At 28.6% G+C, this 25,262-nt stretch overlaps 2 protein-coding genes across 2 annotated transcripts in view; one reads left to right on the plus strand and one right to left on the minus strand.

Annotated features, from left to right (window-relative positions):
- tei (teiresias) overlaps positions 1-19,713 on the plus strand; it is a 129,405-nt gene extending 109,692 nt beyond the window's left edge. The window contains exons 10-11 of the mRNA XM_035078025.1: positions 17,038-17,216; positions 18,267-19,713. Of these exons, the coding sequence (XP_034933916.1) occupies positions 17,038-17,216; positions 18,267-18,500 (413 nt within the window). The 3' untranslated portion in view covers positions 18,501-19,713. The remainder of the gene's footprint in view (positions 1-17,037; positions 17,217-18,266) is intronic.
- The window catches only part of mRpS11 (mitochondrial ribosomal protein S11), a 37,072-nt gene that overhangs the window by 2,613 nt on the left and 9,197 nt on the right, over positions 1-25,262 (minus strand). The window lies entirely within an intron of this gene.

Here is a 25,262-nt window from a genome sequence, read left to right on the forward strand (position 1 = left end):
ATTACAAACTTTAATAAAGTCCGAAATACATTTTCCTAAATCTGTAATTAATGAAACCAATCACGATTAACTGAATATCTCATAATATTACTCAATTAATTATCAGATTTAATTATTATTTTTAATTTACTTTCGTAATTATTCAGATCAGGGTTGAACCTTAATAAAACTTCATTATCACATTTTCGCATATCTCATGAATCGTTTTATATATTACATCAGATATAACCAACGTTGGATATATGATGAAAATTTTTACTTTGATATTTACTTGATAATCAGGATTTTTAATAATAAAAAATACCGTTTGAGGTTTATTTTTTGTTGTTGTTGTTGTTGTTTAAATTCTGTCTCAAGTGTAAAAGTAATAATATTTAACACTTCTGAAGCTTTGATGTCTATAGTGGTGATTAATAAACTCATGTTAATTAAGAATTTCTGTGATGTATTGAAGTTTCTAAAATAGATAATTCCATTTTCATTACATGCTCCAATTTAATAGCTACGGATTGTATTGAATTTCCAAGTGAATTTACATTTACGTTAATTTTGAAAATTAAATAAGAAAGTGAAAAGTAGCACATGGAGGAAAAGAATTTAATTTAAAGTAAATGAAAGCAATGAATATTTAATTAAAGTCACTTTCATCTCAATAAATATATTTATTTCGAAATTAATTTTTATTTTTATAGAAAAAAAAAAATTAGATAAAATATTTGTTTGATTATCAATATTATTAATGTAAATTTTAATTAATTAATAAATCATAAAAACATAAAATGATCAAGTTATATAATTGTTAGGACTCGAGATCCCTTCAGCGTGATCAAAGTGATTTGATCTTGAGCTTATACAACAGTCTGTCAGTTATGTAACGAACGAACCTAAGTGAATAGCTGTTTTCATTGACTGATCGGTTGGTGCTCGTTGATCGATTTATTGGTGCAAAAGAGAAAGACAAGCGCACGTGTCACGCTACAGCTAGACGTAATTTTGCGATTGATGTGCTTCAGCGAGTGGAAAAATACTTAAATTTCACTTTATGAATTTAGAGCTTCGAGATAAAAGAACAAAAAGACGGGGGATAATACTTAAATTTATTTGCAGCTCATATAGACAAAGAGAACATTGAGAAAGATATTTTTATCTGTTATTTATTTTTTATCTTTTTAAATACTGAACATTGGAAAATATAATTTTTATTTTTCGTAACAAGTGCATTCATTCAGTTTATTTAAAAATAAGTGTATTATCTAATAAATTTAATTCTCTTTTAAATGCCAATTGAAATAACTTAGTCAATTAGTTGATGTTTATTGAAAAAACAAAATTAACAACAGTTTATTTTATTTACGGATCAAAAATGAATGAATTATTTTGAAAAAGTTTAAAAAAATGTAATAAATTAATTATTTGTTATTTTTAAAGTGTTTCATTTTATAAATAGTCCAGTCAATATAAAAAAAAAATTTAGAATATTATTTATTTACTTTTTTCATACATAAAACTTGGAATATAAAATAATTAAAACTTTTCTTGTAAAAATTTTATTATAAGTCAAAATTGTGAACTATAAAAAAATGAATTATAAATATTATAATTAGAGTGTGTAAGAAAATTTTAACAAGAATAAATTATAATGTATCTTAATTAAAAAATTGTTTATTACTATTTTTATAACCGAAACGACAGGTTACTATTCATTAGAATGAAATTTATAATTCCTTCTCTCTGTGATATTGACTGGGAAAGAAAGGAAATGTATTTTAATTAATTTTTTACATGTTAGTAAATGAATTGAGGGATAAAATTTCCTAAACAATTGTAGTTAACATATTTCCTCGGATAATTATAAATGAATTTGACCCAATTCCACATACTCTAGGGTACAATAAAATTAAACAATACAATTGTTCATGATAATACATTTACAATATTACCATAAATCCATCGAATACCTTTCGGCCTTTTTCTTTTATACTCAAATTTATATATAATTTATACATCCCTTAGTTATTATTCTCAGCTTTTCTTTTTTCTCTATAGTCCGCAAAAATATAGCTGATATTTGTCAAGCGTTTTGTTCATGACGTTTATGTATATGCAGATAAACACGGTTTTCCGTGTCTTCAAACTCTCTATAGAAAGTGGAGTTTCTTGCTAACTTTCCACTTCTTTTGTTCTTCTTTGGACGCTTCCTTTTGTACAAAGCGGATGTAAGATAAAAGAAGCGACAAACCGTGGCAAAAGGGCGCACATGATTCTCTCTTGTACTCTTCATCTTATTTCTCTTCTTCATCATCTTTTATCCCGCACGTCCAACAATATTTTCGATGTTTCCAACTGATCCTACTGAGAAACCCGTAAATCCGAGGACGCAAAAAATACGCGGGAAACGACAATATATTCTACGTTTTGCTCAGCTACACACTAAGGTCAAAAGCGGTATTTTCTAAACGGGTCAGGTGTACATTTGAAAAAAATATCTCATTCTTAATGATAAGAAGTCTTTTCTTAACATCAAATAATTCTTTATCATCATTATTTTTTATTTATTTATTATTATTATTATTTCTATTATAATATTATTATAGATATGTATTTTTTTTCATTCTAAAAATTATTTATCATTTTATTTTAGCGAAGAAAAAAAATTTTATATCTGCAAATATGTCAATGCAATAATTCGTCGACTACAATTTATTTCGCATCGGTGCCATCACCAACCGTGGTTATAAACGATTAAATATAAATGCACCTCTAGCGTGGTAAAATTTAAATGACAGAGAGTCAGGGAGAGAGAGTAAATATGAGGATAAATATAAAAGCAAAGCCCCGATTAAAATAAACAAAAATTTATGATTTTGGTCGACAAATGTGGTGAAAAGTGTCAGTTGTTATGGATAAATATCATAACTGTTAAATTTCTATCTATCCTAATAATAATCCACTAAAACAGAAATTTATTCTTTACTAAGCAGTAAAAAAATGCCATTTATTTAATGAAATCAATTTCACTACGATATAAAATTGTATTAAAAAGAAAAAATTCATCGTCTGTATGCTTTCTACGAGTCTGGAAATTGGATGGCACAAATTTATCTGCTGAAAGGTTATGGGTACCAATAATAATTTAAACTGAAATTCAACTCAAATGTGGTCAACGTCCGCATTATTAATCCAGTCTATTTTACTACTACGAGCCCTCACATTCTCCTGAATCACTAGATTACTAGATCTATTTTCTCTTACAAACTTGATTCTCTGTACGTGCCTAACCGTAAGGGTTTTCTCCTTATTCAAGTCCCAACCTGAAGGACTCTGAGGTATTCACGTCTTGTGCCTGTTTGCTTCTCTTAATCAATCCTGCCGCATAAGTCTCGTCCAATTAGAATAATCCTTCACTGTATTCACGGTTCCAATTATCGACTCTCAAATTAGAATTGCTCTCAAGTCTCTGGACTCGACAGCTACCTAGAGCTTCAAATCACTAAACATCCTCGGTTATATTAAACTTCTATTTTTATTTATTACTCATTATTGTACTCTTCTCATTATCATATACTGATCATTTTTTTTAAATCATTTTAATTAAAATTTATAACATGAACAAAAAAATTCATCATTCATACTGTTAATTAATAATAGCATTATGTTTTGTTTAATTATATATTAAAATTAGGATGATAATAATTATTATGATAATTTATCATATCGTAAATTTGATATCAAACTAAGTGAAAAGGTTATTTTTATTTATTTATCACTGAGCTTTATCCATTAAGCTGTTTTTATTACACTCTAAAGTATTTTAGTACTAAGATCTCAACTGTAGGGACAAATAATTTTTTCATCGAGTGAATCTTTAAAGCAGATAAAATACTGTGATTATAAATTTATAGGTATCAATAATCCTAAATAGATAAAACGATTGAAATCATTGAGAGAAATTTTTTTTATTTATTTTTAACAGCAAGAGTGATTTATATTTTATTCTAAAAAAAGTAAAATTTGATCACTGTTATCGAGAACAAATTTAATCAATTATCTTAATGATTTACATCACCTTTTATTTAAAATCACAATTGATGAAATCAAATACTTTTTTAATTATCATTATTATATTACCAACATTATTGTATTACCTTAAATAAATTCACCATCAGTTTTATTCGGAATTTTTAAAAGTCCATTTTACTCAAATATTCAGTAATATTATTTACACAAATAACAATGAATGGTATATTTAGTCATACGCGTGACATTTAATTCGAAAATTTTACAAAAAAAATTCTAAAATATACCACACGACTCCTCATACACAAATTTATGTGTATATCTTGGCCCTAGAAAATATTAGTAAGCGACTCAGGTTTCGCTTATCTTCCCAGAAATAAGGACTTACGAGAGGTCTCATGAGATTCGTGCTTTCGGGTATAAAAAGAGACAGAAATACCTAGAGATTCTCAAGTATTCTCTGACGGGTACCCTGAAGGGTCCTTTTTTCCCTGAGATGCAATATCATCGAATCGATGTCCTAGGTAGGACGATCAGATTCATTACACGCTCTCTGAAGCAGAGTAGGGATGAAAGGAGAAAGAGAGTGAGGATGGATAACAGAGCTGAGAGGAAACAGTAGATGAAAAAGAATATAGAGAGAAAAGGAAAAGTAAGTATGGAATATATTAGGTTCTTCTTGGTGGAGTTTAGTTATACTGAATTCGTTTGAGGCAATTAATTAAAACTCTTGCAAGAGTTTCCGGAGAAGATCGAGAAACTCAAGAGGCGTGAATAATGGATACGAAGAAAAGCTAAGAAAATAGTATAGTTAAGTAAACTAAGACACACGAATCGTCAGAATTGTCATCGGGATGGTAAATTAGAAACTGCGGATATATTTTATGTATGTATATTTGATAAAAGGATCATTCCTAGATGTCTAACATATATATTTCTTGATCATCTTATTATCTAATACTTTAAACTTCATTTCTCACAATGCCAAGCTGATCGATCAGCTAATTCAAGTACCTTGCCATACTTGACATTACGCGTTCATTAATTGAGAGTTCTAATGCCGTTGCAAGCAGTAGCAAGTGGGGCTTCTAACGATGCCACTCACTCACTAGTTTCCCACTCTGTAATCACCACTCACTGCACCTTCAACTACTTCGTAATGATTTTGATGTTGCTTGCAATTTAACACAACTTATTAATTATCAAATATTTCATAAATACCCATTTATTTAATATTCATGCTGATAAACATCAATATTGTTATTTAGACATGAGACTATGTTTTCATCATCGACAAACTTTGTCCTTTTCCCTTTGGAGGATAAATTGAGAGAATTAGTGGGAAGGGTGAATTCAAGAGTGTCTTTGGATTAAATTAACTGTGAAAAGATTATTGAAATGAAATGGGTCAAGATTTGATAGACCATTTACTCCAATTGGTTCTTAAGTTTGAGTTTATTTTCTTTCATGAAATAATGTTAATTAAGTTTTTTTTGATGATCAAATAGTTATTGAAGAAATTTATAAATTATTCATGCTGGGATCTTATTGCAATTTTTGAATAATTACTGATTTTTTATTAAAACTATGAAGATAGTTTTTAAATACCATTTTTTGCAGCGTAGAAATATGAACTGACCTATTTTTTTTTAAATTATATCATAATCACAGTATCATTATCATCCTCATTTTTCCAGGATTTTTTCTAATTTCTGGTCTGAATGTTCCTTTTAAAATAACATTATAACTTTCCTTCACAAGTAATGAAAAAAAAAATATTGAATAAAATTGAATAAGTTTAATAAATGATTGGAAATATATTTCTTAAATCAAATTTAATCTTATTTAAATGTTTTTAATATTAACAAATGTTCTAAATAAAATGAGATATTACTATCAACATGATTAACATTTGTCAGAACAGTTTTAATGAACTTTACATACCTCTAACTTCAAAATAATTTTATTAGAACGTAAATTTATTCTAAAGTATATGAAAGGAAAATAAACGTTATCTTTCTGATGCATTTTATAAAATTTATTAATACTATATCGAGTTTAATGTTACCTCTAGTGTTAACATTCAGCTACTCATATCCTTTATACATCACTTAAAGTTTTTTATTTTCAATAAATTTCAATTTTAATCATAAATATCTAAATTACATTTAAAAAATCTTCCATCAAAAGTCGAAGTAAATTTTAACGAATAAAGTTTACAAAAAAATTAAAATTGATTAAAATATATTTATCTTTGCAATATAAATAAAGCAACTGTTATTGGATTTTTTAAATAAATGCATCAATTTTAGACATTTCCTTTTTTCATTATTCAACTTCAACGTAATTACCAGATATCTAAAATCGAATTGCAAATATTGGAACATTTTGTTCAATCATTTATTTCATGTGGTAAAATCATTAAACTGTTGTTGAGGTGAATTTAGTTTCATTTTTTTTTTCATTTTTATAGAATGCCAACGATGAAATATTTTTAGAGTGTACATCATTACTTACAACATTTTAATGGCTATCGAAAATAATAATATTCGATTGGACTTTATCAAAAATCGAAATATGTAGTAAAATTCTTTTACAATAGTGGTTTTGTTTCCGGTCGTGGGCATTAGTTTTACGTTCGACATCTCAACTACATCGGAACAATGGTTTTGCGTTTATCCAGCTTGGAGTAATATTGACAGCTATTCACATGAGAAAGCCAGCTGATTGGCAAACGACAAAAATTTCAAAAGGTCCAAACGAAAAATTTCCTCAAAAAACCCTTTTTATTTTCAATATAAAAAAAAAATACCGTAATTTTTTTTTTTCATTTAACAAAATGTATTTTTTATTCTTTTGATTTAAAATAATGGGACATTTTTCTCACATGTTCTTCAATTTCTTACTGGCAGTCATTGTCGTTAAACTATGTGAAGAAGGTAATGTTTTCAAAATGGCAAGTAGATTTGAATTTTTGTATTCATGAGTCGTACCAACCTACATCGAAAGCAGATGATTTTGCGGATAGTGTCTGAGACGAATGGCCACCAAAAGAAGTGCATGCAGTTATAAAGTCTAAAGCAAGAAAAAAAAAAATTCCTGAGTAAAATAGACTCCCTGGCATTGCAGCATTCCAATAGTCTTTTCTCTCTCCATCAAATATATAAGTTTCCAAGATATTCGATTCACCTGTCCAGCAGAATGGCGCACGGTCATTTATTCTAACAATGTCCTTTTTCGCAAGAAATATTACTAGCTAAATGGAAGCTATGAGTCACAAGATTTTCATGATATTGAAAAAAAATTCGATTTCAACAAACTCCATGTGTATTCATAATTGAATACTTTTTTGTCATTCACTACTAAACCATGCATTGCTAAAATCGTCAATAATTTATTATGCATAGAAAAAAAAAAAAAGATTGAATTACGAAGAACAAAATTTATTAGCAGTTGAAAAAAAATCTCTTGTTTAAATATAGTGAAATAAATTTGGGCATTCTATCTAATAAATTACTGGCAAGTGGGTTATTTGGGGACGACAGGGCTAATTGGAATGCAGAAAATATTATTCAGTATCACTTGTAACTGTTCGAAAAACAAAAAAAATTCCAACTGCTGTTATGTAATTATTATTGCATAATCACTGGAGCTTGAATAAAAAAAAAAACAATTACCTGATACCAAGAATTTTATTACATTCACTCTATCATAAACAAATAATTTTCAATTTATTGCATACCACTTATTTATGCTACCATTTTTGTTCATGTTAAAATTATTTTTAATATCAATAACATTATATATTATAATTACTAACTACAATATATACAATAAACTTATAATATATAATATAATATGATAAAATATGTTTCATGAACATCAAAATTGTATTAATTAATATATGTTGATCTAGTTAAATAGAATAATTAGTTATACTATTAATCAAACGAGATCATTTTATAGAATTAACTTTCTCAAATTGATCCATTAATGGAAACCTTCTGTATCAAATTATCTGAATCCATTGATGAGTGAAGATTATAACATTTATTGTGCTGATAAATCAATTTATTTCTTTACTTTCTAAAATCCAATTTTCCAAAATAGTTGACATTTGAAAAAAAAGACATTTCAATGATAAAAAATATTGGCTAAAAAAAACAATTAATTAGTGTATTATTACTTCTTGTTACTCTTGTTTATCATGTACCGTTGACTGTTAATTATAACTGAAGGCTTTGCTTAGTAAACTGATCAAAGAAATTCAATCTTGGTATGTTCACGAACTCATGAGAATTAATTAAACAGTGATAGAAGTCACCCACTAAGGTAAAAGCTAATTAATAATGATTTCCCTTTATTTATTTATTCTATAAAAAGAGATAGAAAGTTGGAATCAATTTAATCTAGAAACTTGAAAGGTAGATAGATCTGCAAATAGTTAATCGATTCTACCGGGAGGAAATGGGATGCACGGATTTCCGGAAAAGCTTATGCCACATCCTCGAGGGATATGGCCACAAGTAATTCTACGCCGCAAGAAAATTCCTCTACTTACTCAGGATTTACATGCAATCACTGTAAATGGTGTTGACTAAATGTACAAGACCTATCAATTTCTTAAAATATATATACATGTTTACGTAGACATTTTAATATAGACACACTTACTGTGAGTAAATATTTATCTTTTGAATAGTATGAAAATAATTTTCTTATGAAAACCCTTTGCTAGGCTTTGAATAAACAAAAAGAGGAATTAAAATCCGGTGTACAAAACGGAAGGGACGAATGAAAAACGTTATAATATAGTGAAAGCCCGTTGGTGAGAAGTGTGACGGCAAACTTCCGTTGAATGCGTTGGACCCACTAATTTTTTATTCGTCGTTCGTCGTAACCCCAGAGTTACTGGACACCTTTTTCTACATGATATATTCCATTGTTACCATAAGATACTTTTTTTCAATTTTTTCTCAATTTCATGGCAAAAAGCCATTGTGAGAGCATAAATCCTCTAACATATTTCAAATATTTATACGAGTTCTTGATTCTTATCATAGCTATATAAACCATTATTTGCATTCAAATCTATTTTCATCAGTTAAAAAAATTTCACTGATCTGTTGAATTTAAATTATAAAAATATACTAGTATCATTAAATCCACTTTGATGAAGATTTTTAGTTATTTTAGCAATCAGTTAAATTTATTGGTAGTTAAAATGAGAATTACTGATAGAGAATAAATTTCATTTGAAATAAATATCATATATTAACAGTGGAGATGCTTTTTTCTCTGTTAGGTATTTGAGTTTTTACATCCTAATAAAATATCAGGTGGTATGTGGAAAAAATTTATCACGTTACAGAGTCAAGCAGGAATCAGATAAGTTTTTTTTGTTGGAAAATAACCAGATAAAAACGTTGCCCAAGAAAAACTTTTACAATAAATTTTTTCATTATTTTCTTTTTTCAAAAAAACCTCTTTCGTTTTATCCTTTTAACACATTCGAGAATCACTCTAGACCAAGAGCAAGTTTATTCCAACATTAATGGCAAAACACCACCAATAACTCTTGGAAGATTAATTAAACATATTGACCTCTTGAAGGCATTGATGGCATTGATGAAGAAATTATGATTGCAGCATTGGGATGATTGTCGAGAATATGTGATAAGATTAATAAGATTTGGTAGGGTATGCAGGTTGAAGGAGAATATTGGATACCAAGAGCTGTAGACTCCCTTGAGTGTCGTCTTGCTATACTGACTTGTCCCTGATTGTTCACTACCAGCATTATAGCAAACAATACATAGGTACAAACTTGTGGACAGGACGTCCCATGAACCGGAATCAACCAGAGCTGGGAATCGGATATGGACACCAAACTGTGGCAACAAAACAAGTTAAGATATTGCACTCAGGGGATCAATGATGGGAAATGAAAGAAGCTATAGAGAACAACAAGATGGTGGATGGATAATATTAGTTATAAAATAAAATAAGTGAAAATATGTATGGAGAAAATTTGAAAGGATATGTAAATGATGTATTGTATGACAATGTATGTAATTTGCAGAATGTGTATATTTATGATATTATTATACAAGCCTAAATAGAAGCAATGAATGCGTTGCCTGAAAAGGACGCTGGACAGACTGCTGGTGCAGTAGAGGTATATGAACTGGATTAGCGTAATCCCCGTGAGAGTTTCCGGAATGAAATCGCATCAGCAGACGTGGATATCGATCGTCACGATCGGGTTATACCTAGAACAATGACAAGTAACTCGGTCGAGCGCATATTTGCATGATCTGACGCATTGGGCGTCGATCGCTTTTGCAAATCGGATACCTGGCGTCATAAACACTCTCAGAGAATGGTAGCATTCACTTCAATAGATTATTATTCTCGCACCTGACTTGATAAATCAGAATAACGACGGTTTCACTCCCGAAATCCTGTCTATTTATAGAAGTGAAAAAAATTGAACGTTATCGAATTTTACTTGGAATCTCTTTATCACATTTTGTCACCAACAATTTTTTATTCTTCTTTTTATTAAAAGTCACAGTCAAATCATGTCTTTTATTAACTAAAATAAATGAAGAAAAACCAACTGATTTTTTTTTTTTACTAGATTAAAAAAAATTGTTAAAAATTTCATCATAATCAACTATTGCTACAAAAATTTCCTACATTTAGGATTGAATAATTTATGGTACAGAAATGATTTCTACTTGAGTTTTTTTTCTTTTTTAATAAATGAATCATTAAAATTCTATTTTATTATTCTTTTTTTAATTTGCAAAAAATCTACAGTTATTTATAATTTAAAAGGTAGACTCAGAAGTGCAATGTGAATCTAGTTTTAATCTTATACTTAATGAGATTTGTAAGAATAGCAACAGTTATATCGAAAACAATTTATCGAAATGAAACTTTCCCAAATAAATTGAATTAGCAATTAAACGAATGTAAACAAGCACAATAATAGAAAAGGATTTAGCAAAGTTGATAGATAAAACGTCGGGATTAAGAATAATGCTTAGTTCAGAGTAAAAGTATATGTTACCTACATACCTTCAGATATTCATTGTATGGACGTAGAAAGAGAGTTAAATTATAGTCGTTGAGAATACACCACTTGGCAGCTATTGTCCTTATCGTAACAGTGTACTCGACCTAGGGTAAGTATAGATACAGGGATGCTGCAGGACCAACGAGAACGCTTTCAAGTGGTAGGTGCAGGATTCCTGCTCGTTATATACTCGTACGTAGATGCAACTACAGGAAGGAGAGAAATACTGATTTGGGTATACGCTTGGAAAGTGGTAAAGCCAGGCTAGAGTCAGCCGGGCTGCTGGCACAATTACAGAGATAACCCAACAGCACCAGTAACCCCTAGCCATAGCTACCTACTCTGTATCCTAGTTTTATTCTTCCTATTTTACTCATAGTCAACCCTTTCACCAGCCTTGCTGGATCATTTCACTATCCGCTAGACATCTAACTAAACTATCATTCTAGGCTGCCTTGAAAATTAGCTGAATAGAAAGAAATCGTTCCTTCCTACCATGTTAATCTCTAAATTAATTAAAAGCACTAATTCTGCTCTGCTATTGAACCAACTTGAAACTAATAATGATGCAGACACAATGAGGTTTGGGAGGTCAAGATACTTCAGTGCTGTTTTAAAAAAAAAAACTTTGAAAAACTTTTCAGGAAAATTACTGGTATGGCTAAGTAATGAGAAGGTAAAGTTGAATCCTGAGTGAGATGTGAAAAATTAAATTATCAATTAAAAATAAAATGTAGTTGAACTGAATTCTGTTATTTCTTATGGATGAATTCTATCAATGCAAAATGAGTTTATCAATAGTACAAATATTAATACATAATAGCTATGAATGTTTAGTTTGATATGATCCATGAAAAAATAGCTTTTATGAAAGCTTGAATAAAATAAAAGGTAGAATCATTTGTTAAATTGTCTTTAATGACTGGAGATATGAAAAGCACCAGTTTACTCTATGGAATATTCACCATTACATTTTTGCCATCAACTATGACTTTTGACCAACTGAGCAAAATGAACTCATCTACAACTATGTCATGAACATACTTAATGTGTACGTAACATCAACGTTGTATACATATGAGTTTCCAAGACTAGAGTAACGCCTGAAGATCAGTTACATTTTCCATGACATGAGGAACAAAGGATGGGAAGAAAGACGCTAGAGATTACACGGTAAGAGACAAAGAGAAATAAGCAATGTCCTAGTTCTAGGATTGTAGCTTTCATATTCAACATTGCTGACGACCTGGAATAAGATATACATGCATTAAATAGATGTGTTTCCATGCACAAATATACAGATATTTGTTTGTATCTATATATTTACTCAACATACGATTCTGTATATTACATGCTAAATGATAGATCAGAATAATATGTACATAGCTCTTCTTGCACAATAGAACTGCGGTTATTTTATCACAAGTTATGGGTCATAGATGAATCATTATTTACTTTAGAGATAAGGAAATGAATCAAAATTTTGCTTAAATGCAACCATGTATTATATGAACCTTTTCAATGAGATATCAAATTTTCCCTCATTTTTGTCACTTCAGAGAATCGCAACAGGAAAATCTAGCAAACTTATTTAGAAGGTTTTAATGAACATTGCAAACAATGGAGAGATAACCAAGAATCGTGCCTGCTTCTCTATACAATCTAACATTTGCATCCGACTAGACAATAGAAACATTATCGTTAGTTTCCAATGAACATTGATGATATCTACATCTTTTGCCTATATTCAACCTGCAATTTTGAGCGTTGAATAAATTTTTGTAAATACTTAACTGTGGTTATTGAATTTCATTGATTTTTTTACAATATTAATCAATTAAAAATTGGTTTATTTCATGTAATCATATATTTTGTTATTAATTAAATTTATTTATCATTCTTGGTACTGAAATTGGTTATTCATCCACTTTGAAGCACTGATCCATTTTAAAAATAAATAATTTGGTATTCTCGTTTGTAATCAAATTTTTAATGAGCATCTGGTAACGTTGAATTATTGTTATAATTTTTGCTCATAATTTTGAAAAATACAATTAATTTTTATGGATGAGAAAAATTTTTTCAGTTCAAATAAATAATACATTTTTATTTGCAAAAAAATGTATACAAATTTTGTTGATAGAAAATGCACATAAATATTGACCTATTTAATAAATTATATTTTTAAAAGACAAAATTTTCTGATGGTTGAAATATTTGATTTGATGTTATAAAATTCTGCTTGATTTGAAAAAAATATTCATAAATCCTTATTTAATATTTCAAATGAATTCTTATTTAACTCATTGATTATTCAATGAGATTTTTAAACATAAAAATTTAATGATAATAATAAAATATTATTAAGCGAATTAAAATTCAGCTAGATAATATCTGAAATTGAATTAACCAGTTAACTTATTTGCTGTAAACTGGTGTATTTAATAAACAAGCTCAGAGCTGTGTTATATTAAGTAGATAAGTCTGAAGTAAATTAAATTCAAAAAGAAAACAAATTCTATTTTACTTTTTAATATAATTAAATCTTAAAACGATGCAGCAATGATTCTTATTAGCTTCAACATCACAAAAATAACATCATTCCATTTTCATTCATTCTTTTTTTTCTCTCATTCATCAACGGCACCAATGAGTTTGCTCTTCTTGGCTAACATTCAATACCTACATGTTGCCAAAAAGAAGTAAATTTACAGACATTTTGCAACTTTCAAAGTTTAGTTATAGTCACACATTTCCGTTCAAAAATACAAGGAAATGTCACTTTATTACATCAACTATCAGTTTTATATTTCTACTAAAATAAATATTTTAGTTTTCATAATTATTATTTTGTTTCCCTTCAAAGAAAAAAAAGAATCATACTCATAAATGTTGTTTAATTTTTATGTATGATCATAAGCTTATGAAATTGATCATCAGATTGGATTGATTAATAACATTCCAAGGACTCAAGCAACTAGAAGTAATAGCTTTTAATTTCATTTGCTTTGATGATTTTCCACATAAATTGATTTGCATGCTCATGTGTTTGTCCATTCAGTGAAAGAACTAGATCCATCAAAAAAAAAAACATTGGATAAATAAAAAGCATCATTGATTTTAGTACTTTTTGATGATGATGATGATGATGATGATGATGATAATCACAAAGCTGAAAATTTTGTTTTATTAATAAAAAAAAAAATTAAAGTGGTGACAGGAGAGCTTATAATAACTCATTTTAATTGAATGTTGATTTTAATAAAAGCCTAACTATATTTGCTCACAGACACATGATACCAATAGCTTTACAATTCATCTCTCAAGGTATTTTAGAGATGGCATTCAGGATATTCAAGTATAATTTTGCGTAGGAATATTCATGAATGACTTTCACGTTAAAATGGTGTGTTCACGTAACTACTATACCTCCATTTCCAGAATAAGGTGTAGATGAATTGGTCTAGGTCAGAAAACAGGCCTCACCAACTGGCAAATCCATGCAGATGAGAAGTAGCATAGGTCGCTCACAAACTGTTTGAAAGTATATACATATGTACACATGGATAACTTTTACAATTATTTGAATAGCTATATGCCTTCCAAAGTTATTTTCGAAAACTGCATAATTAATTATTGTAAATTCAGTAAAGTTTCAATTTTTGTTACTTCAATGTAAGCTACTGATAGAAATTTAGAATATTTTACTTTAGAATGTTAAATAGCAAATTTTAAGTGAAATTTTTTAATTTAAAAATTAAATATACATTTGTATTATACTTGAAACTTTTTATTTGTATTTATAAGAATAGCAACTCATCACGTTCCCAAGTCCAATTAGTCAAAGTGCATCCTAACTTTTTCAATTATCCTATAAACTTTCTAATGTTTTTCTTGTAAATTCTAATCATCTTATGCTTTTATTCCATGTGTTCTTCCCTAAAGTAGAAAGATTTAATGAGGAAGTAACATTCAAATAAATATTCTATTTATTTTATTATAAATTTATACAATATGATTTGTATTATTTATAATGTATACATTTTTAGATATTAATACAGAAATGAAATCATAAAAACTAGACTAATGAATCCTATGAAAAGCAATTCATTAATTCCACCAATTACTTCATTTACTCCATAAATGAGCATTGTTAAATATTTTATTTTATTCATTATAATTTCATAAAAATCAAATGAGGAATTTGAAATTCATTTATAATTATAAAATTTAATATATGAACATAAATATTTGATCAATTTTATATTGATAATAATTTGAAAAACATTAATAGTAAAAAAAAATAAAATTCCTTCTTATTGATTGATAATTAATTACTTCACGTATAAAAAAATTTTGTTCCTCAAAGGTTCCTCGGATGTTTAAACAAGTTCCCGTTTTACCCCATTTTAGGAGTGAAATAATAGATTTTTCATATGTTTGACCTGATTCCGCATTTCCAAGCATTGAGACGAAGAGAATGAGTGGTCAAACTTGAAAATTGGACAACTTTGATTTTTCGACCCCAAAAAATGGCAAGTGGTACCCCTTTCCATTTTTTTAGGCCAAAAAATAAAAGTACTCCGATTTTAATGATTGAGGGCTCATTCTCTTCGTCTTGATGCGTAGAAATGCGGAATCGGGGCCCAACCCAGGAAAATTCACTTTAACACCCTTAAAAAGGGGTAAAACTGGATACAAATTACGAATGATCATCCCCTTGGCTCTAGACCCCTATAACTCATGAACCGACAGTCTAATAACCATTTTTAGGGACGTTTTAAAAACCTCAGAATCTAAGCTAAACATGCGTATCAATAAAAAATGTTTAAAAAATTTATTTCACCTTCAAAATCACCAAAATATAAAAATATCACATTTTTTGGAGTTTGCCAAGTTTTATGGCGATTTTGAGGATGAAAGGAATTTTTTAAACATTTTTTATTGATATGCATGTTTAGCTTAGATTCTGAGGTTTTCAAAACGTCCCTAAAATCGGTTATTAGACTGTCGGTTCATGAGTTATTAGGGTTTAAAGACAAGGGGATGATCATTCGTAATTTATATCCAGTTTTACCCCTTTTTAAGGGTGTTAAAGTAAATTTTCCTGGGTTGGGCCCTGATTCCGCATTTCTACGCATCAAGACGAAGAGAATGAGCCCTCAATCATTAAAATCGGAGAACTTTTATTTTTTGGCCTAAAAAAATGGAAAGGGGTACCACTTGCCATTTTTTGGGGTCGAAAAATCAAAGTTGTCCGATTTTCAAGTTTGACCACTCATTCTCTTCGTCTTGATGCCTAGAAATGCGGAATCAGGTCAAACATATGAAAATTCCATTATCTCACTCCTAAAATGGGGTAAAACGGGAACTTGTTTAAACATTCGAGGAACCTTTGAGTAACAAAATTTTTTTATACGGGAAGTAATTGTGATGTCTTCAATTACATAAACAAAATAAATATCACAACTTGCTTTGAAGGAATAAAAAATAGAACAATTCATCAAATTAAGTTGCGCATAATTAAAAATTAAATATCATTTTTGATAAAACAGTGATATAACCAGAGTTTGTCCCAACATTCCACAGTAAATGATACACTTAAAGTGACAAATGATTATTAATAATTAAATAAATCAAGACATTAATCATTACACGTGAGAAATAAACGAGCATTAATTAAAACAAATAGTTAATTATGTATTATTACGTAAAACAATAATGTTAATGTTGCCAGAAATATTCTCAAAGCACATATCAAGCTAGCATAACTCTATTTGTCTGTCCTTCATCGTATATATAAGTGAACTAGGATACATATGGATTTAATTTAAAACTATGGAACGTGCATAACGAAGCATAATCCGTAGATTGATTGTGAAATACGGAGAGGAATATTAGATTTATGGATTAACATGAATAAATTAAAATTTTAGGTCAGCCAATGGTGAACCCACCAGTGCAGTCAGTGTCTGCAGAGGAAGGCGACACACTAGAAGTCGCTGTCGAATTTTGCGCAGAGCCTTCTTACACCAAACTCCTTTGGCTTTCTTCCGACAGTGTCTACGTACCCGGCGGCAACATCCGGGATGGTGTTCGAGTCTTAGAAGTCGAGGTAAATTATCTTCCGATGTGTTCTCTTCACTCCTTCGTTTTAACACAAACGTTCCTAAGATTGTTCCCTTCCTTTTGCTCTTCTGCCCTAATGATTTTCATTCAGTTTTATAGAACTCTCTTTAGACATCGCTTTTTAGCACTTGATGTAATCATTTTAATTGCTTTTTAAATTATTTATTTCAGAAAAAACGATTAATAAAATTCTTTAAATATTTTTTTTCAAATTAAAATGAAAGTTCCTTATTGGAGGAGAAATTAATTTTATGCATTTTTATACAAAGAAGAAAATAAAAAATGGTGTAATAATTTTTATTGAAATTACTGTAGCTTGAAAAACAATATAAATTAATTGTGTACTGTTTTGTGTATCTTTTATTTTGAAAAGAAAAAGAAAATTCAACTCAGTAATCAGTCCAATATAAACTCAACTTCAGCCTCTCTACTGAAATAAATGCAATAAAAATGGATTCCCTCCTAGAAATTTCAAACAATACCGCAATCAATAGCTTGTAAATTTGAATTTAGCAGGAATTACTTCAATGAAAAGCTGGAAAAAATTCTACTATGAGTCTTATTTCCTACAACTAAATTTGCGTTGATCCCTCAAACTCTAAATTTACATTGAACAAAGCTTGGATATTTATTGTTTTTCAAGGGATAGGAAAAAAAAAAAACAAAATGAAAGAAAAAAATATCCAACCGCTAGTGAAATTCCCGTACGTGATGAAACGGAAATCTCATCGGATGGTTTTTCTTTACTTCCTTTCATCCTTTCATCCTTTTCACTCTTTTCACTATACACAGTCTCTTGGTGTATTTATTGCGTTGGCATGTCCGAGACCATAGTGTAAGGTATATAGATGATAGAGCGACGTGCACACCTTGGATAAGTGGTAAAGATTCACAAAAACAATTTTTTATCCAGCTAAAAATTCATGTTTTATTTTTCATTTCAAACTCCAATGAGATTCTCCATTAATTACACTTAAATTTATGATTCACCAGTTGTGTTATATTTTTGAAAAAAATAAATAAATAAATGTTGCAGGATGGTGGAACAGAAGCATGTTTCAAGACGATTCTACGTATCGAAGCCGTCCAATTGTCGCATGCAGGCGAGTGGATGTTGATTATTCGGTCACCTGCTGGTGTTGCTGACGCATCTGTGTCAGTAAACGTCACACGTGCGTCTGATTTCAGTGGTAACTGCATTCCAAAATGTAACATTCTAGTATTACTCCTTTGTCTCACACTCATCACTTTCTATCCACACTGGCGTTAATTTAACACCACTTTGTGAACGCAACCACAAGTTTCGCCCTCGACTCACCTCGAGGTCTCTCGACTTTATTCAGCCGTTTAATTTACCCCCTCCAGACACTCTATCCGCAAGTCGTAATTGATTTTACAGGAAATTATGCAATTATGGCTATTGAGTCGAGAAGATAATAGTCTTTCAGTATAATCAATTCCGCCAGCCTTGAATTTTAAATTTTTAATTGAAGAAGAAAATTTTGTTCATTATTCAAGACTGATTGAACGTAAATGTGGACATTTTATTGTACCATAAATCATAAAGGAGAATCGTCATTCAACATTTTTATACGTAATTATTAATTAATGAGTTAGATTTTCTAGCTAAAAAAATACTTTAAGGGTAGATTGAAGATGTGCTATTAAATAGCTAGGCTAAAAAATTTATATTGATATTAAAAATTAGTCCACAATACCACAGTTCTAAACTACAAATTATTTAAATGTAAAAAATGATAAAAAAAAAATTACTGAGATATAAAGAATGGAAATATTTTATTTAGAACGTGCTTGAAATTAGATATAAATAGATGATATGATCTTGGAATTTGCAAATGGAAGGAGATAAAAAGTTTTAGCATGTCATGAAGTGGACAGACCAGTAGATAAGTAGTTGAAAAATCGAAAGACGAGCAAAGAATATAAATTTTTCACATAAAACTATTTATTTTGTTCAACATTTATCAATGTTTCCGAAAAGGGAACCTCACTAAAAGTGAAAAAATCTTCTGTAATTCCATTTTCAAATACACTTTCTTGAATTTTAGAAAAAAATATCTACTTTTTATTTATCCTTAAAAAAGATTTTTTTAGCTAGAATAATTTCCGCCCATCAGATCATTTGTCCTTACCATCAAGTTTCGAGCGATAATTAATTTAAATAATAAGCAAATATAAATAAATAAATATTCAACGTGGTGTAAATAATTGTATAAATTATTTTTACGCAATGAAACGAATGCGTTTGTACCATTAAATTATCTATTACATCTCTAGAGAAATATCTATAACTCTCTAAATTGTAATAATAGTAATAATGATAATACTCTTGATAATAAATATAATACCATTCATTGGAAGTATGAGATAATTGTTTCGACTTATTCGATATTGCTATTCAATTACTATAGCAAGTATTTTATAAGCAGATATAAAATACTCTCGTTCAAATAGAAACGGAAAGTTGGAATATTATTAAGTTGTTGTATTTAATTACCTTATAATAAAATGATAATGTATATATCATATAATAATAGTAAATACATATTATTTACATAATAATAAAATGATGATTAAATCGAAATGTTGTCGTGACAAAGCGAAATCTAATGACTGTATAAATTATACAGTAAATAATTGTTAGATAATATATATTTATGATTTGTTGATCTATTTTTATAAACTTTTATTTAGATAAATAAGTTTTCCTTATGTATAAAAACTATCTTAAAACATTCCTTCGCTGCCAAATTAATATATTAATATTTGTACTATTCTAAGTTTTTATAATTATTTTTTTATCAGAACACTAAAATATTTATGTTTTTTAAGAAAAAATATATATAGACTAATTATTCTGATAATTAATTCTTGAATTTTTAGTATCAAATTATAATATCTATTTGTTGCGACATTGTTCTTATTATCAATAAACAAAAAAAAAGAAAATATTTGGAAATTAATTTGTATAAAAAAAAGTTAATTATTTTTGACAGGTTAAACAGATAAAGTCTTTTTTATGAACTCCACTACAGATTTATGTGTACATAATCGTCTATATATTTATACGTAATTAATTCTCTACAACAATTGTTATAGCAATTGATAATAATTATTACAATAATGAAGATAATAATAATAGTATTTAATATTAACATTTAAAATAATATTATTTGTCAGATAAAATTACGATATTCACAAAAGTGTATTTATTTATACAAAATTTTAATCTTTACTAATTTAAGATGTAGAAGAAGGAAAGTCAATTTGTACGTAATAAAAGAAATAAATGATTCATATTAACTAACGTGAACTTTACAAAAAAAAAATAAAATTATTAATAGTTACAATTTTATTATTATCTTTATAAGAATAAAATTAAGTAGTCATTACCTTAATGTAATAAAAAATTATGATTAAACTAAAGCGAAAGTTATATATTAATATTAATTGATAATTGCTGCTAAAAGGATAAATAAAATAGGAAGTTGCATTGTAATTGACGATGGTAATTATATGTAGAATGTCATACATCAATTTTTCCGAACATAATCGAGCTTATTATTAAAATGAAAATGAGGGAAATACATTTGATAAAAAAAATAAAAAAAAAGGTTTACTTTAATATTGAAAGAAAAGAGTTTGCATATAAAATGAGGTTTTTACTTTACAAGTAGAAATTTTTTTTATCTTCATTCCTTTCAATGCACTGCATGAAGCTCGATTGACGAGTCAATTTTACTAATGAAACACGATTCGCGTAAAGTAACTTAGGTTATTTTATTCATTTTAAAAATACTATTCAAATGAAAATGAAAAATCTGTGGAACCAAAAAGTGAAATGCAAATTTATGTAGGATAACATTTTTATTGTTCTCATAATCTATTATAAATAATAATAATAATAATAATAAGTCATCGATGTAATTAAAAGAAAAAAAAAAGTATTTCAGTATGTAGATTCGTTAGAAAAATGGTGTGCCGTCGAATAAACATCAATTTTAAAAAATATTGTAAATATTTAAATTAATGAATGAATAAAAAATGTACAGCATCATAAAGGACATGTTTTTGTTTAACAGGTTATGCAGTGGAACAATAGCTGCATTAACAAATGAATGATAAAATAAAATAAAGAAATAATGATAATTTTAGAAAATATTAAAAAAAATAACAAAAGTATTTTTAGGAGCAATTATGGGGATTTGAACACTAAAAATGTATTTCACGAAGCATAAAGATGCGTGGAGAGTGCTACAAAAATGAACATGCACTTGGATATCTAAGTACTTGTTAGACCACATTAAGATCTAGACTATAAAATGAATTTTAACAAAGTATTGATTAAATGTGTATAATAATATTAACTATAATAATAACAACGAGAGCATGAAATTCATGTTATACACCTATGTAAACTTGATAGTGTGTTAACGCTATGGAGTAAACTGTATACGTCCAAACCCAAGAGAAATGTGAAAGATTGTATTTATTTACCAGAACAAATAATCCTTATTCCCTGTGCAACACCCACTTATTTCCGTTCTATTTCTAAATGCTAAGCAACTTCATTGCTACAAAAAGTAACATTATTTGACATTAATCTCGTACACTTAAAGCAATAAATTTGAATAGTTGGATAGAGGTGTATACTTGAATACAATGAACGAATCGTAGTTTTTTTTGTTGGCTATTCTTTACAATAACACCGCCCTCTATTTACCAATCTAAACCAACTAGAGCTCTCTACACAGGAAGACAAAGAATATCCTTTCTTTCTTAGTTATTTAATTCTCTGGAACAAATCAAGTTGAATTGAGGGCAATTAACAGCACCTAGAGTATTTATATAGCCACCAAAAAAGCTATACCACTAAATAATTCTTAAGTTCTCATTCAGCTAAAAATTACAGGCTTGCAAGTTGTGAGGATGAAACTTAAATCCTGCCATAATTCTTGTGCTATCTTTCTTCACATAAAGTCTTCATAGAACTTATATAGATATAGTGTATGTACATAGTAATACAAAGTCTAACTCAAAAGTTTAAAGAAATCGCTTGTCATTTATTTGGGACGCACAAAATAATAAATGTTCAAGTTGAAAAAGTGTTCTACTTACTAGGGCAGCAATATTTATTTTTTTCAACTGTCAAGAGGACTCGAATGGTGATTGCCGGGGCGTGAGGTCATTCTACGAAAGTGCCACTCGCACAACTAATGAGAAAATTACGCTCTAAATGCTAATGCTCTCATTTCCAGACCATGAAAGGAAGTTAGGAGATTTTAAAGGCTTCGAAAGCTACACAATGTCTCTCAGGCTAACGCTATATAATATATATCAACGCGAATAGAGCTTTGGAGATCCTTTTTATCGCGTTTGGATACGCGGAAAAGTCCTAAAGAAATGCTAGCAGAATGAGAAGAGTTTCATTTCCCTGGTGAATCGAAGCACTGCGATTATTCGAATCCGTACCAAAGCCAATCCCCTGACTCACTTTTATCACAAAGACTCGACATAATAACTAACCCCCTACTTCTACCATCTTTACTGCTACTACCACCCTTAGTTCATATAATGAATTCGTCAAAAGTTGGTTTTCCTTCCTTCAAGTTGAGGTGGCGCCAAGAAGCTCATGTTCTCCCACAGCTTGATGCAACCTCAACGATTACAATTTAAGCAGAATAAGAGAGAGAGAGCCAAACAAAAAGAGAAAACGCTAGTATATTACGTGGCAGCGTCTCAAGGATGCACTAGAGGTCTTGGACGATAGTAAGACGGTGGTGGTATAAGCGTTAAAACTTAAAACTTTACCAATTTAACTGCGAACTGAGTAGAATGTTACTTCAGCGAGAGCAAACAACTTGCAGAGACGTACGCCCGTGGGTAAGTGGTCGTAAGTTTACCAAGCCTCGATGTCAGTGAAAAAGGATTAAAACGACACATAACTTTACTCAGACAAATATATCTATAATTATTCTTTAATGAAAATATTCAATAAAATATAGAAGATTTTAATAGTTTTTCAAAACAACTTTTCTTATTTTTCTCTACAAAAATTCTTTTTCTTCATCTAAAACAATTATTTATTTATTTACATTGATTATTAAATTATTAAAAGTAATTTCATTATTGAAAATATAGATTTTAACCATATTAAATATATTTATTGATAGAATGTTTAATCTAATTTAATATTAATAAATAAAAATATCATTTTTATTACAATTTATTGTTAACATCAAAATAAATTTTGTCATACTTCAAATTTAATTGTAAATTATTCTTAATCCATTTACTACAAACATTAAAAAAAAATCCTTTCGATTACCACCCAAAAGTCATTAATTTTCATTAATTGGTATAAAAAAAAAAAAATGCAAAAATCCAATGGGATCATATACACTGATTGTGAGACAGATTTATGGAAGGATGTGGTAGAGTTGTGGATCACCGCTCCAACGAGTGGATATAATGGTTCATACACTTCTCCAAAAGACTTTGATGGATATCTCTCTATCCGGGCATCCATCCGGTACAAAACCTAATCCCAAAGCGCTACCGTAGGTTTGATTTATTTATATGCCTCTCTTGCCAAGAGGCATCACTATTAAATCGATACTTTATATTTTATACATTTTATATGTACACATATATACATATTTTTTTTTTTTTTTTTAAAACACCCCTTCGGTATGAAACATCAAGGGAGTTTGATGTATTTTTTTGTTATTATGGTACACAACACTAGTATATCCAGTTATACCAGATAAATGTGTTTTGTTCAGTGTGGTAAAAAAAAAGAAAAAAAGTTGATTTAGTATAATAATTGTATTGAAGACCTATCGGTATGTTGAAGGCCAGTGTAAATGTCAACTGGTGCATCACGCAATGCCAACGAATTCGTGCTGGTTACATAGAAAATACAATTATTATGTGCCACGTCCAAGGTAAAATAGAGATAATAAAGTACGGTGCCTGCTATTGTTGTGACGTAATTAAATGTAGAGATTAAATAATAAAATTTAACGATAAAATAATTACTGAAATATTTAGTTGATAAAAACTGATAATTAAAGCAAAACCACTATAATACATTATCGATAAAATAATTTATTGATACTGCTGAAATATAAAAAAAGTGCAGTTTAATTTTATATAATTGAAAGATTGCAAAGATTTGAATGCTCTATATATATTATATACTAAAAAGATGATAAAAAATAAACGCAAGAATATAATCAATCACCGATAATCTCTTTTTTCTTTCGATTGACGGGAAAAAGAGGTGAACGTACGAACTACAGACTATTATATTATACAGAATGAACTCACGGTCGATCGACTATTGAACAAGACCGATTACCCTGGACGAACGTTTTTTTCCAGGCTATCGGGACTAGGTCAACGTTGGAACCGGGTTTAATGCTTATCGCTCTGACATTCAAGCTACTATCATCTCGAATTCACTCGAGGACGACTTATTATTATTACTACCCAATAATAAGTATTATCCTTCCATTTTTTTTAATATACTTTTGATTAGTCTAATCATTTTTGATATTCCAATGTTATTTATTAATTTTTTTTTCTTTTAAAAAGCTACTTGAAAAAAATTTATTTACTATGTTATTGTAATTAAATCAAAGATAAAAGATAAATTATAGAATCATTTTGAATGAATGAATGATTGGAAAAAAAAAATTCAAATGTAAATGGAAATCTGCTATTGTGTATTTTTGATGATTATTTCGATTGAATGCTACTGGATTGAATTATTAATAGGTATTGCTTGACTAAGTTATCGGATGATGTTAATCGATAGAAATTATTGGTATTGACAGCAACTGACGGATAAAATGAGTTTGAAAAATATCTATACTTTTAATTAATTTTTGATGTCAACTTTTTTTTTATTGATTATTTCTTTTATATTTAAAAATTTTCTATTTTTCAATCATAAAAAAATTTTTATTTCATATATATATTTTAAATTGTTTATGTCAAAAACACT

This window comes from Chelonus insularis, unplaced genomic scaffold (genome assembly GCF_013357705.1).
Source record: "Chelonus insularis isolate UGA/USDA-ARS -01 unplaced genomic scaffold, ASM1335770v1 contig_150_pilon, whole genome shotgun sequence".
NCBI classification, from domain to species: Eukaryota; Metazoa; Arthropoda; class Insecta; order Hymenoptera; family Braconidae; genus Chelonus; species Chelonus insularis.